General features: G+C 38.4%; 1 protein-coding gene across 1 annotated transcript; it reads right to left on the reverse strand.

The window, feature by feature from the left end:
* Positions 1-277: 277 nt before the first annotated feature.
* Positions 278-16,158, reverse strand: si:ch211-102c2.8 (trichohyalin). Its single transcript, XM_041787439.1, has 19 exons — positions 16,040-16,158; positions 13,824-13,916; positions 13,625-13,737; positions 13,498-13,546; positions 13,275-13,394; positions 10,798-10,911; positions 10,501-10,701; positions 9,661-9,756; positions 8,499-8,600; positions 8,236-8,418; positions 6,579-6,710; positions 6,255-6,487; positions 5,220-5,346; positions 4,345-4,428; positions 4,059-4,267; positions 3,926-3,952; positions 3,642-3,717; positions 3,051-3,248; positions 278-438 (listed from the first exon to the last, which is right to left on the reverse strand). Exons 1-19 carry the CDS (start codon positions 16,136-16,138, stop codon positions 379-381), a joined length of 2,316 nt encoding a protein of 771 aa, XP_041643373.1. The 5' UTR covers positions 16,139-16,158; the 3' UTR covers positions 278-378.
* Positions 16,159-16,485: the final 327 nt, after the last annotated feature.

Genomic DNA, 16,485 nt, shown 5'->3' on the forward strand with positions numbered 1-16,485 from the left:
TGAACAGTAAAGTTAGTGTCCCTGAAATAAGTAGGACTTCAAGACTGTAAAACTCAACAGTTAGTTACAGTAATGATTATACAAGGGGTTCCCACAGAGCTCCCAGCTTTATGAGGTTTTGTGACATAACTCACATGATCATCAGTTAAAGTCACTTAATCCGCTCATTGTGACCTCGAGCCATAAAATCTGAGAGGAATGTGAACTCAATGAAAAAGTCATCAGCTGTGTCATTTGTCACCATGACCTGCTATCTATAGCACAGTCAATCATTTATTTCTATGACTGCAAAAAAAAACTGCTTGACATGCTTTTGACTCAGATTTAGTGAACATATCACTGGTGAGTGCCATAAGCACAGTATGAGGTTTCAAGTCCTTAACTGGAGGCTGTCCTGATCGATGAGAGGCTCTGAATCCCAGATATATCTTGAGTGATCTGAAAAGGAGTGATGACAGTTAAAATATGAAGACGAGCATGAGAGTGATGTTTAAATGAAAATGAATAAAGGAGCAGGTATATAGTAAAGACTCTCTTTGGACAGTTAGAGTTAAATTAATTAATAGTAGAGTTAAAGTTTATCAGTCAGGGCCTGTGATCACAGTTAGCCCTTTTTGAAATGCCTACAGCCTTGGTTTCAGAGTGATTGTCACTGACACTTATTCCTAAGACACAAAGCTGACTTTTGCTTTCCATAGTAGTGTCTATAACACCATGTTCTACATGTGACTCTTAACATTGATTCCAATTGTAGTAGTAAAAAGTTTAGGAAGCAGTACAACACAGTGCATCATTTTCACCTTGTTCCCCTGTTCCTAGTTTCCTTTTGCATTAAGATGGGTGAGGAACAAGGAAAGATGGAGATGACAAATATCAGGAGGGTCAGACAGGGAGATTTTTCTGATTTTCTTTCACTTTAATTAGCTTGCTTCACAAAGTGGAGATAGTGGTGCTTTCATTTTATTCATATTCATGTTTAAAATGTGTTGTGCTCTGACTTTTGTCAACATGGAGGTGAAACTATTCTTCTCACAGCTGTCATAGGCTTGTCAATACGAAGTGCCACTCTTATGTTCCTCTGCATTTAAAATGAAAGGGCTACATGTCATACTATTTGCAAGAAGAACCTGCAATCCCCAGGACAAAGACTTCAATTTTAATGGATGCAGTGTATATGATGCAATATGACGCGATACCTGATACTTGTGTGCAGTTAGAACAGTGCAGGGCTATCTTAAAAAGCAGATAGGACATAATTTTTTTAAGGGAAAACCCCTAGAAAAACATGAAACAGTGTAAAAGAATTGTATCTGGGCAACTGCAGAAGCTGTGGTCCTGAAAATTATGATCCCCAAAGGATGAGTCGATTTGCCATTTTTGTAGACAAAGCTCATATCAAAGGTCCAGCTCCTTTGTGATTTTGATTGGTCAGTGAGGGAGAAATAATATTGACGAACAAAGCGCTGTTTTAAACTGAGAGCGCTTAATGCCACAGCAATAACACAGCCATACACATACAGAAATATGTAAGGATGTTGGGGCTACTTTAATATCCAAGAGGTGAGGTATATGAAAGTTTGAAAAACCTATATAATGTAGATTAAGATATGCTTAGAGATTGAGTATGCCTAAATTGTTAGTTCTGTCAGGGCCACTTTGTCAAGAAACACACATGATTTGTAGCTATAAATATTTCTTTATTAACATTTATCATTTAGCACTTATCGCTGTTATTTATGTTTGGTGGTGTGGCTGTTCTGGGATCCCCCTGCCCTCCCAAGAGCCTATTTGGAAAGCATCAAGCATCTTGCTCCTCCTACTCCTATAAGTAAAGCCTATGGCAGGGAGAGAACCAGCAGAAACCCCAGAGCAGGCACCAATGACAACTGAATGGCACTGATTAACTGAGAAGCAGAGTAAAGGAGGAGCTGGGGTGGAGGAAGATTGCAAAAGCAGCTTGCTGAGAGAGCGGCAGAGCATAGCCAAGCTGGAGCAGTTTGAATAAGGCAGCATAAGAGCAATTAGCCAATAGTGTGGTCAGAGCAAATCAACTGGCAAATAGACAATCATTTCCAGGTTTCTGGGGATGTCAGTCAGATTTCAGACCCTAGCTGGCACTAGCTCCGGTCCTGGAACATTATTGCTGCTTTTGGCAAGATATTGTTGTTGTTTTGGTTGCCAATATGTTTACCACAGTGTTGTTTTAATTTAATCACAAACATGTCAGTAAATTTTCTTGTCAAGATGTTTGTTTACAGAATTAGCATGGTAGCAAAGCCTTGTGCTAAAACTCTGAAATAATAATAATAAATAATAATAATAATGCATTTTATTTATAGGTGCCTTTCAAAGCACTCAAGGTCGCCTTACAAGAAAAGTACAATACAGGGGGTACAAGCTTCATGTTCAAATGTGGGACATATTTCATGTTATTTCTAGAGTCTGCTGCAGACCGCGGGCTGCATCTGGCCCCCGGGCCATAGTTTGGACACCCCTGGCTTATGTTGAGGGCATTTTTTTCAACAAGCACAAATAAAAGGCAGCTGAGGAAACAGGCCCTCAAACCCCAGTGAGCACTGCATGAGTTCAACATCTATATTTGGCTGGTAATATGGTTTTGCATGTAAGATTAAAACAATGAAGGTATAAAGCAGAGAAAAAAGGATTCCTCCATCTCTGCCAGCTTTGTAGAGGTGAGACTGAGGAGCCAGTGATGGAGCACAGTGCTATGTATGTGCATGTGGATATTCTGCTCTGCTGTGCTTTTTCACGCTTCATAAACCACCATAACATATGTGATTTAACAGCAATGCCAAATATTGCATTGTCCCAGCTTTTCTATTCATTACTACTAGGCAAAACAAAAGCAGCTCTCCTGATGAAATCTTTTCTGAACATAAACTTCTACTTGTCTTCAAATAGTTAGTGAAAACTCACATTTTAACCAGTTTTGAACACCTTTCCCCTGGAAAATTTTGCACAGGGTCAAGTTAAATGAGGAGGAGGAGATCACTAATAAACATATCCTGCTGTTAAATCACTGTACTCACTGTTGTAAGATAGGATCCTGACAGATCTAAAGGGACTGTATTTGAAGACGTAGGAGTAGAGGTGTAGACCTGATTCTCCACTCGGAGCTGCTTCACTTTGCTCTGGAGGTAACGGAGGAGCTTTAACGACCCCACGTCTGAGGAGCTGTGGGGGGCAGCAACGTGGACAGAGGGAGGGGGGACTGAAATATGAGCCTCCTGATAGGGAGAAGACACAAATATAGAGAAACATGTTGGTTCATTTACATCAAAACATAGTCTCCCTGGTGTTTCTTCTGGTTTCTGTATTTGAAGCCCAGTGATGGCAGTCACCATATTGGAAGTGTTATCTCTAATTTACTTTCAGTCAATCAAGGAAAGAGCAAAAAAGGTGGAGCTGAGGTGAGCCTTAGGTCTTGGCGAAAACAATTACATTGTACCAACTTGTCAGTGAACTGGGCCATGTGTCTGAAAAACTCTTAGGCTTAAATGTTATTTAAAGGGATACGGTGTGAAATAAATGTACCCCCCCCCCCCCCCCCGCCCAATACTCTGTGTACAAAGAAGTGCTAGTGCTGTTTGAATTCTCACAAGGAATGGTAAAACGTTTACCTCAGTATAAGACATCAAATCTCTGTCAGGTCTTCCAGATTTTCTCTGCATCTCCTCTTGATTTCTTGATGTTTTCCTGGAAAACAAAAAAGCCCTGCATTTCTAAATTGTGTGTCATCAACATGGCTGCATAAAGGAGTTTTGTAAGTACAGTTAATACAGTTAATTTTAAAGCTATGGTATGAAATGCATATTGCAATGAGTTGATGCAAGATCATGCTCTTTTAAAGACAGAAAGCTGATTAGTATGTAGTCTACTTTTCACAGCTACATGGACCAGTTACCTGCCCCTTAACAACTTTATCTTGCACCTGTGGGAGGGCAAAATTTAGATAATATTATTTTCATTTATTTTGTTGCATTAAGAACTTTTGGGATTCAGTGGCCAGTCGCACCATTTTAAACTAGTTTGTTCACCTTTCCAGTTCAGATGTCATCTCTTCCTCGAACCTGCATGCCAGACGAGCTGCAGTCTGCTCCTTCCACTGAGCCATGCTCCTCTGAACCTGTCGGAGCTCCAGGTCTTTGGCTCTCAGCTGTTTACGTAAAGAAGCTGCTGCTCCTCCCTCAGCTTCTCCATCATGCATGTGAGCCAGGTTCAGACTGCTTAACTCCTCAATGTGCTCCTGCAGAAACATGACATGGTTTGTTTTCTGTGTCTGTGCTGACATGAGCCATAAATACCAAGTTAGTAAGTTCAGACCTGAATGAGACGCTCCTTTAGTGAATCCATGGCCTGGTCTCGCTCCATCCTCAGCTGTTGTCTCTGTATACTCAATTCTCTCTCCTGAAATAGTAAAACTTTGATTTTTATTTATGTGTTTATTTCATTTGCTGTATTTGCAAGGCTCACTGCAGTATTGACAGTGTAAATCAGTAGTTCTCAACTGGTGGGTCACAAAAATGTTTTTAATATGTGCTGGAAAAAAAGTGGTAAATTCTACAATATACAGAACCCCGAAGCAGACAAAAATATTTTGCTTTTCTCCATTTGGCTGTGAAATTTTTTATTGTAATTTAGCTGTTTTCACAATTTCTCAATTTATTTATCATGTTATCAAAGCTGGTTTTCCCGTAAAAATGTGCTATAATTTCTCAAAATCTCTTAAAAACAGCCAAAAATTTGAGCGCAGATGGCCAGTTGATTGTGTTGTGCCTTAGGTATGCAGGCAGTCAAGGTTCAAGTCCAGCCTGTGGCTCTTCAACTACACATTATTCCTCACTCTCTTATCCCTCTGTCTGGCCCTATCCACTGTCCTATCTCTCCAATAAAGGCAAAAAGGCAAAAAATTAATCCTAAAAGGATGCCAAAAAATGACATGTAATCACAGGAAACAGAGTAAAATAAAAAGTGTGCATACAAGGGTTCTTTAATTGTGTACTTGTGAAAAATGTTTGTTTTATCCTGGTTTTGTTCATGCGTGTTTTTTTTCCATATAGAGTCGTAACTGCAAAATTTTCAGTTTAATAAATTTGAGTGGTTGAAAATTTTCTGAAAATTTAGATTGTGATTTCTTATTGAAGAAGTGGTGGGTCCTGAGGCTAGATCAGTGGAGAACTAGGTCTAAATAATAATACCTTGGCTTTTCTCAGCTGCTCAGTGGCTTCTTTCTGTTTATGAAGCTCCTGGTGTAGGTGGCTAATCGTCTGCTTCAATGGCTTCCTCAGCATTCTCAGGTTTGTAAGAGCCTCAGTTACTGTCAAACTGAACAGAAAGGGAAATCAGAGTCAAAAAATCAAACACAACATGTTTTGTTTAATGTTTTTGTTTCTGTTAAATCAGATACTGTAATATCCAGTGTAGAAGTTACACCAGTACATAAGATGCAGTCTGTTTTGGGGGGGGTCTCCATCAGGTTAAAGGGATATTTCAGAATTTTTGAAGTTGGGTCATATGAGGTACTTGGCTACAGTGGTGGCATTAGCCTCCTGTGATTTCTGTGAAAGTTGCTCCTGTGGTTATAAAGAGCTCAGAGAGATCTGTGGCATAATGGCTGTAGATGGCAACGTTTTGTCTGCATACGACCAAACTCCAAAAATCCTGAAATATCCCTGAAGCAACGTTCACAACATGGAGTTTCAGTGCAGCTGTGTAGCTCTCTTAGCATCATCTTTTATTGCCTTGTTAAGTTTGCATTCCTGCTAGCTATAACAGAAAAAGGAGCTCTCAGTCTATGGTGATAGTTGGAAAGTACACTCACAACTTCCTCTAATCACTTGTTATCTTTCACTGTGGAGTCTTTTCATTCAGAACAGCACTTCATAAGATTAATTTACTTAACAGTGAACCTCTTTTTTCTTCTAGAGCAGGTTTGTGGCCTCATATGGGAGATGGGATGTTTAAAAAAGGCGACTATCCCCACAAGCATGGTCTGCACTGCTATCCTAACATGTGGGCAATACAGAGTAAATGTGAACACATTTTTAATAGCCTCAGCTTTTGTGCTTGATGCAGCTGCACTTGTACTTTATACAGCACATGTCTTTGCACTTTATACTGATATATTGGTTGCAACAGTAAATAGGATGTAGCCTACATTTTAGATGAAATAACAGGTATTTAAGTGCATCTTATACACTGGATTTTACTTAAACTGGAGCAGGAAATCAAACCTGAGAGTGATTTCCACAGAACTTTGTTTGGCTCCACTCTGCTCCACCAACAAGAGGAGATGTTGGCACTCCACTGTGAGCTCCTGGGCACACTGCCTCAGCTGCTTATCCAGCTCAGCTGTGATTTCATGATGGCTGCTCTCCTTGTCTTTAAGCATCAGCCGCAGCCTGTCAGACTCTTTCTCTGCCAGCTGCACAGCCTGCTCTAGCCGCTGCGCTGCCCTCCGACTCTCCTGTGACCACAGACTAAACCGTGTCAGCTTTTCTGCAACATCAAACCTCTTTATGTGCCTGAAAATGATTACTTCTGTTGTCTTCTTGTACCTCTGCCATCTGCTCCTGTATCTTCTGCAGCTCAGCCTGGTGCTCCTCCTTCAGTGATTTACAAATTACAGCCAGCAGAGACTCCTGCTCTCTCTGCTGTGCACTGCTCTCACTCTCCAACTCCTGCACCCTCTGTCATACAAATAAGAAATTCATTCAAACACTTACACAAACGTCAACTATTGCCTTGCATTGCTACTTCATATCAAACGCTCACTGTCCATACTGCATTTGTGATATAAATTATATGACTCTCTGCCTCGCAAACTTCAGGTTCCTCTTGTTTATTTTAATTGTGTACTGTGTGTTTCAGTTTATTATAGAGGTGTGACTTCACCTAAAGAACCTGGAAGAGATTTGTTCTCTTATTGTTCTTGCAAATAAGGAAAGATAATATTTTCACTGTACAATTCTCAGAAGCTACTTGGTACTTACAGTAAAATTCAAATTGAATACTTTTTATTTGTACTTGAGTGGATTTATAGACCAGTATTTTTTCTTTTACTTAAGTAAATTTTAACCAGAGTAACTGTACTTTTACTTGAGTACAATAGTAGTTTCCTTTTTCAACCTCTGACAGGTACTCATTAAATAGTGATTGGATTAATAATAATTAGTAGTAATTAGAGTATTGAGTAACCAACCAACATGATGAAAACACTGAAAGCAATCATTACTTAATGAAATCTGGTGAGGATTTACCCACTAACTCCTGATTAATCAGCAGCTAGACCCTCATTGATTCCCTAATAACTGTGCAAACTTTTGAGTACACTATCCAACAGTTGTTAACTACTAATGATGAGAAGTTACTTACTATCTTCATGGTAACTAATGGTAAAGTAGGAGTTAATCCCTAATTTATTACAGAGTAACTAATAAAAATAAATTTTTGTGTATCATATTAAAAAGTTTCACCATGTTCGATTCTCAAGGAATTTTCAATACCACATACATACAAACAATTCCATCTCTGTAATTAATGATAAATAGTATTGAAAGCACAATACTTAAAGATTACGAATATATTCCATAAGACGGGTGCTTAGGTGAATTAGGGATACATGCATGCATTGGTTTAGTATTCCTATAGGTTTATATTTGCTCTGTTAAAAAACATCAGCCATTAGCAAATAATGTTGCATGAACAGATATCAGCAATCAAATAAATGCTTGTATCAAGTACACCTAACTGCTGAATTAAATTATTCTTTTTACTGGGGAGAAGTCTCCTGGCAGACAAACAATTCTGTTTTTAAGAGAAAATTTTGGCACAGTCTGAGTCTTGAACCAAAAGAGGTGATGAAAAAATTGAAAGTATTGGCTAAATAGTTATTTTAAGGTTCGCATCAGCCCTTATTTTTCACAATCTGTACTTCTGCAGAATAAATCCATCAAAATCTGTAACCAAACTCCTACACACTGTCTAATCTGCACAAATCAATTTGGCAATTTCAGTGCCAAATCACAGCTCACGTATGTGCAAGAGATTTTTTGGACTTTTTGATAATTGAAAACAAGAAATTAGCTGAAACTGGTGTGAATACTACTGGTTGTAACACAATGAAGTTTACAATTCTTTAATCAATATAAACCCAGCAAAGACAGAAAAACTTGTCAATGTAATCTGACATGTTGTAGTTGTGAGACACCTTACCGTTTTTAGCTCCAGAACTTTCTGTTGAAGAGCAGATGTTTTACTCCTCTCTCGCTGCATCTCACTCCTCATGCTCTCCAGTTTCTTTCTGTTCTTCTCTTCCAGGATGCCACATTGCTCTTGCACAGCTTCCACCTTTTCTACCTCCCATTTCCTCCTTGCCTCTTCTAGTGCCTGATGCTCCTGAAAGGGAGAACACTGCACCTATCAGCCAGCCCTGTAGAGCAATATGGTATATTTCAGGGGGTGGACTTCCTGAGTACCTTTTGTGAGGCTTCCACACGCAGCTCCTCTTCCTGCTTCTTTGCCTCCTCCCTCTGTTGCTCCAGAGAATCTATCAGCTTCCTCACCTCCTCTTCTTTTAGCTGTCAGTGAGAGCATCATTTATTGAACTATTATCCTACATACCTAAATGTATTTATCGTATAAAGTGCATGCATTATTGGCAGTACTTGGTTTACGCACACAAAACTAAATTGTGATTATTACAAGGCTGTATGAAATACTTGATTCTTACTGGCCAGCAACAGGCTTCTATTTCTTGATAGAAGATGGTCATTAAGAAGTAAACACTGTTAACTAAGAAATGCAGGCAGTTTTACACTATTTTTTGCAGCAGAGATTTTATATATGACATATCATGCAATTAGTGAGGTGCCATTTTTTTTAAATAGTTTACTTAAAATCCTTCCTTCTTCATTTTTGTACTTTTTTCTCATTAGATATAAGAATGACAAAAAACATTTAATGCAACAATTCATATCCAATATGCAATGCAATTCAAAACAATCAGGATGAGACAATTTTAAGAATTGTTCAGCTCTTGTTTATGAATAAAAGAAAGATAAGGAATAATTGCATAACAAATCGCAATTGCAATATTGGGTAAAAAAAAATCACAATTAGATAATCTTCCAAAATTGTTCAGTCCTACTTTTGCCACAGAATTTTTTGTAGGCACATATCTTTAGAGGCTTTAGAGCACTAACCTTTGCCCTACTCAACTTCAAAAATCAGTCTTGTTGTTTTGATGTTGGTCTATTCAGTACTGGAGAGGGGGAAAGGAGAGGATAACAGAATCAGTCTGGGATCCCTTGGCTAAAATCTAGGGCAGAGGCGGACTCTGTCTGCTCTGAAGCTGCCAAAATTAGATCTGCATGTATTGTCTAAAACCAAGATAAAGCAGTTATTTAGTAGTTTAAATAAAGGTCCCTTCGGTCAGAAAAAAAAGTTCATTGGTCTTTTTTTAGGGTTTTATCAATGAGATAATTAAGTCGATGTTGATTTTTGACAGCAGTGTGTTACTATTTTCCCATGTGAGTCTTGGTGGGGCTCTGCTTCTCTCAAGTACATTGAGGGGGGCTCCAAGGAGAAATGTTTGGGAAACACTGCTTTACAGTGCGTATTATATAGGAAGAAACTGACCTTAATTGTAGTTTTCAAAGACTCAATATGTCGTGTTAGAGAGGCAGCTTGCTCTTTCAAAGTGTTCGCCCACTCTGCTTCTTTCTGCTTACTGACCTGAGGACGAAACAAAAATTACAAAAAAATGACAAAGACTATGAACACAAACTTCATATAAGCCACAGCCAAATCTGTACTTCCTTATTTAGTTTAATCTCCTAGAGAGATTAACTTCTTACCTTTTTACTCACCAATAAACGTTAAGTTTTGTATACATTTTTTATTAATTTGGATCCATCAATCATAGAAAAAAGTAGGCTGATTTAAAAATTGTATGCAGGTTAATCACAGTTTGACTCCATTACATAACCATCCACTGTAGCTTTGTAACTTGGAGGAAAACGCATTTCCTGTGGTCAAAATTTATATTATCTTATCCATCCAAAAGATCAACACCATCTGACAGTAATTAATTAATGGGCAATCTGTCCTTGGTCTCTCCTTCTGGGCTGGTCTTCCTCAAGAGAGATACAGAAATGCACACACACACATGAAGAGGTTCAAACTACATGAAGAGGTTCCAAACTACATCTTTATCATACATCAGCTGATATTCAATCTTTACGTTTCCATATGTTTCTATTTTAAAAGCCTATAAAGAGTTCTGATGTCTCTCATAAGTACCTTCTTTCTGATCATTACTATGGTCTACCTATAGTGCAGTCATTCACATAGCGATGAATGAGACTGGTAAATAAAAAGCATATAGTGAATCAAATTTTATAATCATTTGACATCAGGTTAAGCATGACTCATCAGCTTGGAAGAGCGTATAAAGTCCCAGATGACCTCAGCTCTTACCGACATTCTTTGGACCTGCTCTTTGGCCTCCTTCAGTTCATCACTGTGTCTGCTTTCTAAGTACTGTAGCTCCCCCTTCAGCCCATTTCTTTCTTCTTTTAAGGCCCCATGCTGCTCCTTTAAATCCAGCAGCTGCAGTTCCCTTTGAGCCAACATCTTCTCCAGAGTTCCCACTCTGATTCTACATTCACCAAGCTCACCCTGCAGTGAAGAAATAAACCAAAAGAATAGAAGGAAAGTGGATGGTGAGCATTTTTTTGTGCTTCTTTAAATGTAAATAATATTTTTGGTAGCCACCTCTGTCTGATCCTTTTTCTGCCTCTGTTCCTCCTCCAGACAAGCACACCTGGTCCTCAATAATCTCTCTGCCTCTGTGGCTCTCTGCAGCTCCTCACGAGTCTCCTCCAGCTTCTGCTCCATCATTAGACATTACGAAGAGGGGAGAGGTGTCAACACAGATAAAGAAATACTGTCTTTGCATACAAAAACTAGTGTCCTGCTGGTTAGACAATATCTTTGAAGAAAACTTGAAATAAACAGTGACATATCAACATTAACAAAATGTATGTTAACATTGCTTTACCTCAGGGAGATAAGCTCTCATTTTCTTAGACTTTTGGAAAACCACCATAATTTCACTTTTTATTAGCAAGCAGACTTTTTAAAACATGATGAATTAACTTTTAATTTGATTTTAATGCTCATATTGAAATGTTTGGCTGTTATTTCCTTCCTCAAAGACACCAAAAAAAAAAATAATCTGCTTGTAACTGCATCAAGGACACACATTCATGAACAGTTTTCTTGCGATAAGAGGTAATTTTCAGTTATTTTCTTGTATCCCTAGAGTTACCAAAGCAGAAAACACAATTAGAAACCGTCTTAACTTTCCTTATTAGCGTGAACAAACACAGCATAGCATGTCATGGATTGTACTTTCAAAGGGATCAGACTATGTTTTGTTTTCTAGATCACAGAAAATTAACCCCTGGAGGAAAAGAAAGCTTTGTTTTCCCAAGATAATGAGAAAAATATGGAGAGGTCTTAAGAAAATAACAGAAATTAAGAGGAAAACCAGTGCATGAGCTCTTCCAAAACAAGAGGTAAGTCAAGATGAAGCTGCACAACTACAGTACCTATAAACTGTAGTCACCCCCAAGGATGTTTTACCCTCTTTTTTTTTTTTTTTTTTTTTTTTTTTTTTATCACGGCCAATATCATTTGACTTTTTGACATAAGTGGGGTTTTTTGTGATAAAACCTCTTTAATGTTAAAGTGAAAAAATATTTCTTCAAAGTAATGTCAACTAGACTAAATATATAATGTATAATAAGTGATTACATAAATATTCACCCCCTTAAAGTGACTGAACTATTTCAACAGAGGTCCAGCCATTTGGTGCTAATAGTCTCACAGTTAGTGAAATGAGGATCACCTGAGTATAGTGAATGTGTCTCAAGTGTTTTCAGTATAAAGACATCTGTGTCTGGAAGGTCCAGTCACTGATTAATCAGTATTTCTGGCTACCATTACATCATGAAAACAAAAGAACACTCCAAGCAACTCAGAAAAAAAGGTTATTGAAAAGTGTAAGTCAGGAAATGGATACAAAAAATACCAAGGCTTTGAACATCCCCAGGAGTTCAATTAAATCCATCATCAAGAGATAAAAGGTTTATAGCACATGTGTTAAACTGCCTAGATCAGGAGTCCTTAAAACTAAATGGCTGTGCAAGAAGGAGATTAGAGAGAGAGGCAACCAAGACACCTATGCCTACTCTGAAAGAGTTACAAGCTTGAGCAGCTGAGATGGAAGAGACTCTGCATACAACAACTGTTGCCTAGGTTCTTCACCAGTCAAAGCTTTATAGGAGAGTGGCAAAGAGGAAGCCACTGTTAAAGAAAACTCAGATTAAATCTGGACTAGAGTTCACCAAATGGCATGTGGGAGACTTCATGGTCAAGTGGAATAAAGTTTTTTGTCGAGTAAGACCAAAAAGTGCTTTTTTGCCATCAGACAAGACACTATGTTTGCTGGACACCAACCACTGCACATCACCACAATAACACCATCCCCACTGTTAAGCATGGTGATGGCAGCATCATGATATGGGGATGCCTCTAAGCAGCCGGCCCTGGAAGTCTTGTAAAGGTAGAGGGTAAAATATAGGAAAATCCTGGAGGACAATCCTTTTCAGTCTGCAACAGAACTAGAGCTTCGAAGAAGATTTATTTTCCAGCAAGACAATGACCTGAAGCATACAACGAAAGCTACACAGAAATGGTTTAAAGACAACAAGGTGAATGATCTGGAGTGATCAAGTCAAAGCCCAGGCCTAAATCCAATAGAGAATTTGTGGCTGGACCTGAAAAGGGCTGTTCACACCTGATCACGGTGCAGCCTGACAGAGCTTGAGCAGTTTTGCAAAGAAGTATGGAGTAAAATTGCAGAGTCCAGATGCGCAAGTCTGATGAGACCTATCCACACAGACTCAGTGCTGTGATTGCAGCCAAAGGTGCATCTACTAAATACTGACTTCAAGAGGGTGAATATTTATGCAGTCACTTATTTTACATTACATATTTTTATTTAATAGACTTTACTTTATAGAAATCTCTTTTCACTTTGAAATTATAGAGTTTTTTCTTGTAAAAATGTGTCAAAGAAGCAAAATTATATTGAGCATTATTTATTCATAAAACCAATAGAAGGGTAAAACATCCAAGAGGGTGAATACTTTTTATAGGCACTGTAATCGACTGAAACAAAGTACCTCTTGCATGGACTCCAGCTTCTCTCTTGAACGTCTTTGTTCAGCAAATAGTTCTGTTTTGGCCATGTCCAGCTGTCTGTCCATCTCCTCCCTCTCCAGCACTGACATAACCACACGAGACTGTTAAATGAACAGAGAAACAACACAGAAAGTTTTAATATGCTCATAGAAAAAGAGCATTAAAATGAAATGGCAGCAAAGCATTGTCCTAAACGTCGCTCACCTCAACAGCACTGGCTTTCTTCTGCCTCATCAAGTCCTGCAGCTTGTAACTACAACACATTTATTGTTGTATCACTAATACAGACTTGTTTTGGTAAAATAAAGTCTGTATCAGTTTGATTCAATACCTTATAGAGTCCTTCTGTGCTCTATAGTCTCTCAGAACAATTTCCAGCCTCCTCTTCTCCCTCTCCATCTTTGCTGTCTCTGTTGTCACTTGCTCTAACTCCTGCAAGGTATGCTGGGACATATGCCATAAAGTGATATTACTGTTATGAATTTTTAGGACAGTTCTTTTGATAGGCCGCTATATATTTTAGTCTTTACCTTCCTCCTTTGTTGAAGTTCAGAGAGGGATAATTCAACATCCTTTAACTGAGTCTTCTTGAGCTGCAGTTTCTCCTCCTCATTCTGACATTTCTAAAGAGGACACACAAACCAGGTCGGCGATAAACACATGTACGAGTGAGAACTTAAAATTAAATATGCTTCTCAAATAATAACACTGAGTCTGATAATGTTTTCAGATTTGCATAAACCTCCTGAAAACTTCATGAAATTCTGCTGCATGTGTGAATGCAACCAAAATATTTCCTGTCAGCTTCTTTTTAAAATGTAAGTGCAGGTGAGCAAATGACCAGACATCAGAAACTGTTTATTGTAATTGTATAAAAATAAAACAAATTTAGCAGCGCCAGTCCAGTGGTGCATTTCATTCAAACATTAAACCATAAAAAACAGACACATGACATCCAGAAATAAATAGAAAAATATCAAAGTACATAAATGTAGTATTAAAGTAAGGTAAAGGTTTTTTTTGTATTGCAAAGAAGTATATTAAAATGCTTAGTAAAAAGCAGAATTAAAGCAGTAAACAATACCTGGTTATATGATTATTTAGACTTCTGAAAATTCAAAAATTCAGAGTTGATAACCAGGGTGTGATGGGTCTTTTTTGATATTTTTTGCTCTGCTGATATAGCATGAAGTGGGGGCAGTGGACAGATCTTTTCTGCAGACCTAATAACTCTATCAGAGCCTTTTTGTCTGCAGCGGTACAGCGCTCAAACCACATAAAGATGCCGTATGTGAGAATGCTTTCTATTACTGCCTGATAGGATGCTACCAGCAGCTTCATCTCCATGTTGCTCCTCCTGAGCACTCTCAGGAAGAAAAGTATTTGTTGTGCTCTTACAGTCAGTTTGATGTTAGGTAACCAGGAGAGGTCCTCCCCACCAGTGTGCGCCACCATCGATAGTATAAATGAAACTGGTGCAACCATCAGTGCCTTCACTTACCATCTCTTGACAATGAGAATAGCTGTGATAGCTTTGATTTATAGTGTTTTTCATGTGACCCAAGGACGCTTCACAAAAAGACAAATAAAGAATAAAGACAGATAACAGGGTGCAGATTGAGGAGAGATTGTAAACTGAAGTGTAGCTTGGGGAGTTGTTTTTACATGTCCAAAGAAAGAGCACCTCTGAGGGATAGGACTCTGAGAGATAGGACTCTGTTGCTCTGTTGCAGTAGTCCAGATGGGAGGCGATGAATCCTTGGGTGAGGGTTTTGCCTGCTGAGTCTGAAAGAGATGGTCTGAGTCTGGAGATATTTTTGGGGTGTAAAAAAGCAGATCTGGTCACTGATTTCATGTGGAACTACTCGCCATCATTTGCCTTAATTTCATTATTTTAATAGTTTAAATACTGTTTATGATGTAATCTTGTGTTTCTTTTACTGGGATTGGCCCCCTCTGCTGGACCTTTGTGGACCTGAGCTGGGCAGCCTGTGTGCTTTGCCAGTCTGCATTATGACTTCCCTGTGGAAAGTTGATTTGAAATAAGCTATGCTAAAACACTTCAAAATAAGAAAATATAACAAAATATTTTCATGGTTAAAAATCTTTTTTTCCATGTCTTATGTTGGTGAGAATATCTCAAATTAACATCAAAAATCTCTTTGGCAATATTGGTTTGTAACTGAGTACTTTAGACGTGCCACCTGGTTATACTTTGCATGCTAAAATAAAGGCTTTACTGTTGATTTCCATGGTGTAGCTTGTTAAGAAATGTGATTATTTCTTCCTGTAATTAAGCATTTTTGTAGCTTTTTCCTACAAAAATTGCTGTGAAAGCCCTGATAATTTTCCTCTGTTGTTATCAGAGTAAACAGCATGCAGGAACCAAAAGGGAAAATTTATACTTGGTTCTTCACATAACATGAGAAAAAGAGTACACAACCATGGCATGTAAACATAACAAAAGAGCTTCATTAGGTTTTCTGGTCACCAATATGCTCTTCTTCATTCTTCGTGTTGCTATTGTGTGTCAAAAAAGAGCAGTGATATAGAGGAAAAAATTCTAACCACAGCTTCAGACTGTCTTGCTTCATCCATGACTCACAGGCTTCTACCTCCCTAAACAAAGATGGCCTGCAGCTATGGGATGCATGAGTGACCAGCTCAGGAAGATTTCAGAGACAGTGTTCTTGAACATTTTTGGAAATTTTAAAGCTTGCATGTGTAAAAGCAGCTCTGTTCTCACTTGCTGGAGTGTAGAGAGCCGCTCTTTCATTTTGGCACAATCAGACTGCATCTTCTCTGATCTCCTGTCAGATCTGCATCTCCTCCTCCACTGATTCATCTCCTCATCGGTGTCCTTGTCATCCAAAGAACATACAACTCTGCAAAAATGTGTTCATAAAAGCATGCATGTAAGCTGGAGAACCATATAGGAGTACATTAACATTGTAAAGAAGACTAATGAAACATGGTTTACCTGTGAGTTTCTCTCTTATTGCACTTGCGTACAGGGGAACTTCTGCTTCCTAAGATGACATGGGAAGAGCATTGCTCGTTACACTGCGTTCCACATTATTATGCAAACGACGTTTTCCTCTGATTTTCTAAATATCAATGCAAATGACAGTCATAATATTTTTCAAGTCATCAACAGTTAGAGTATAATTCAAATGTTTTTGAACAAACTTT

This window comes from Cheilinus undulatus, linkage group 5 (assembly GCF_018320785.1).
Source record: "Cheilinus undulatus linkage group 5, ASM1832078v1, whole genome shotgun sequence".
NCBI lineage: Eukaryota > Metazoa > Chordata > Actinopteri > Labriformes > Labridae > Cheilinus > Cheilinus undulatus.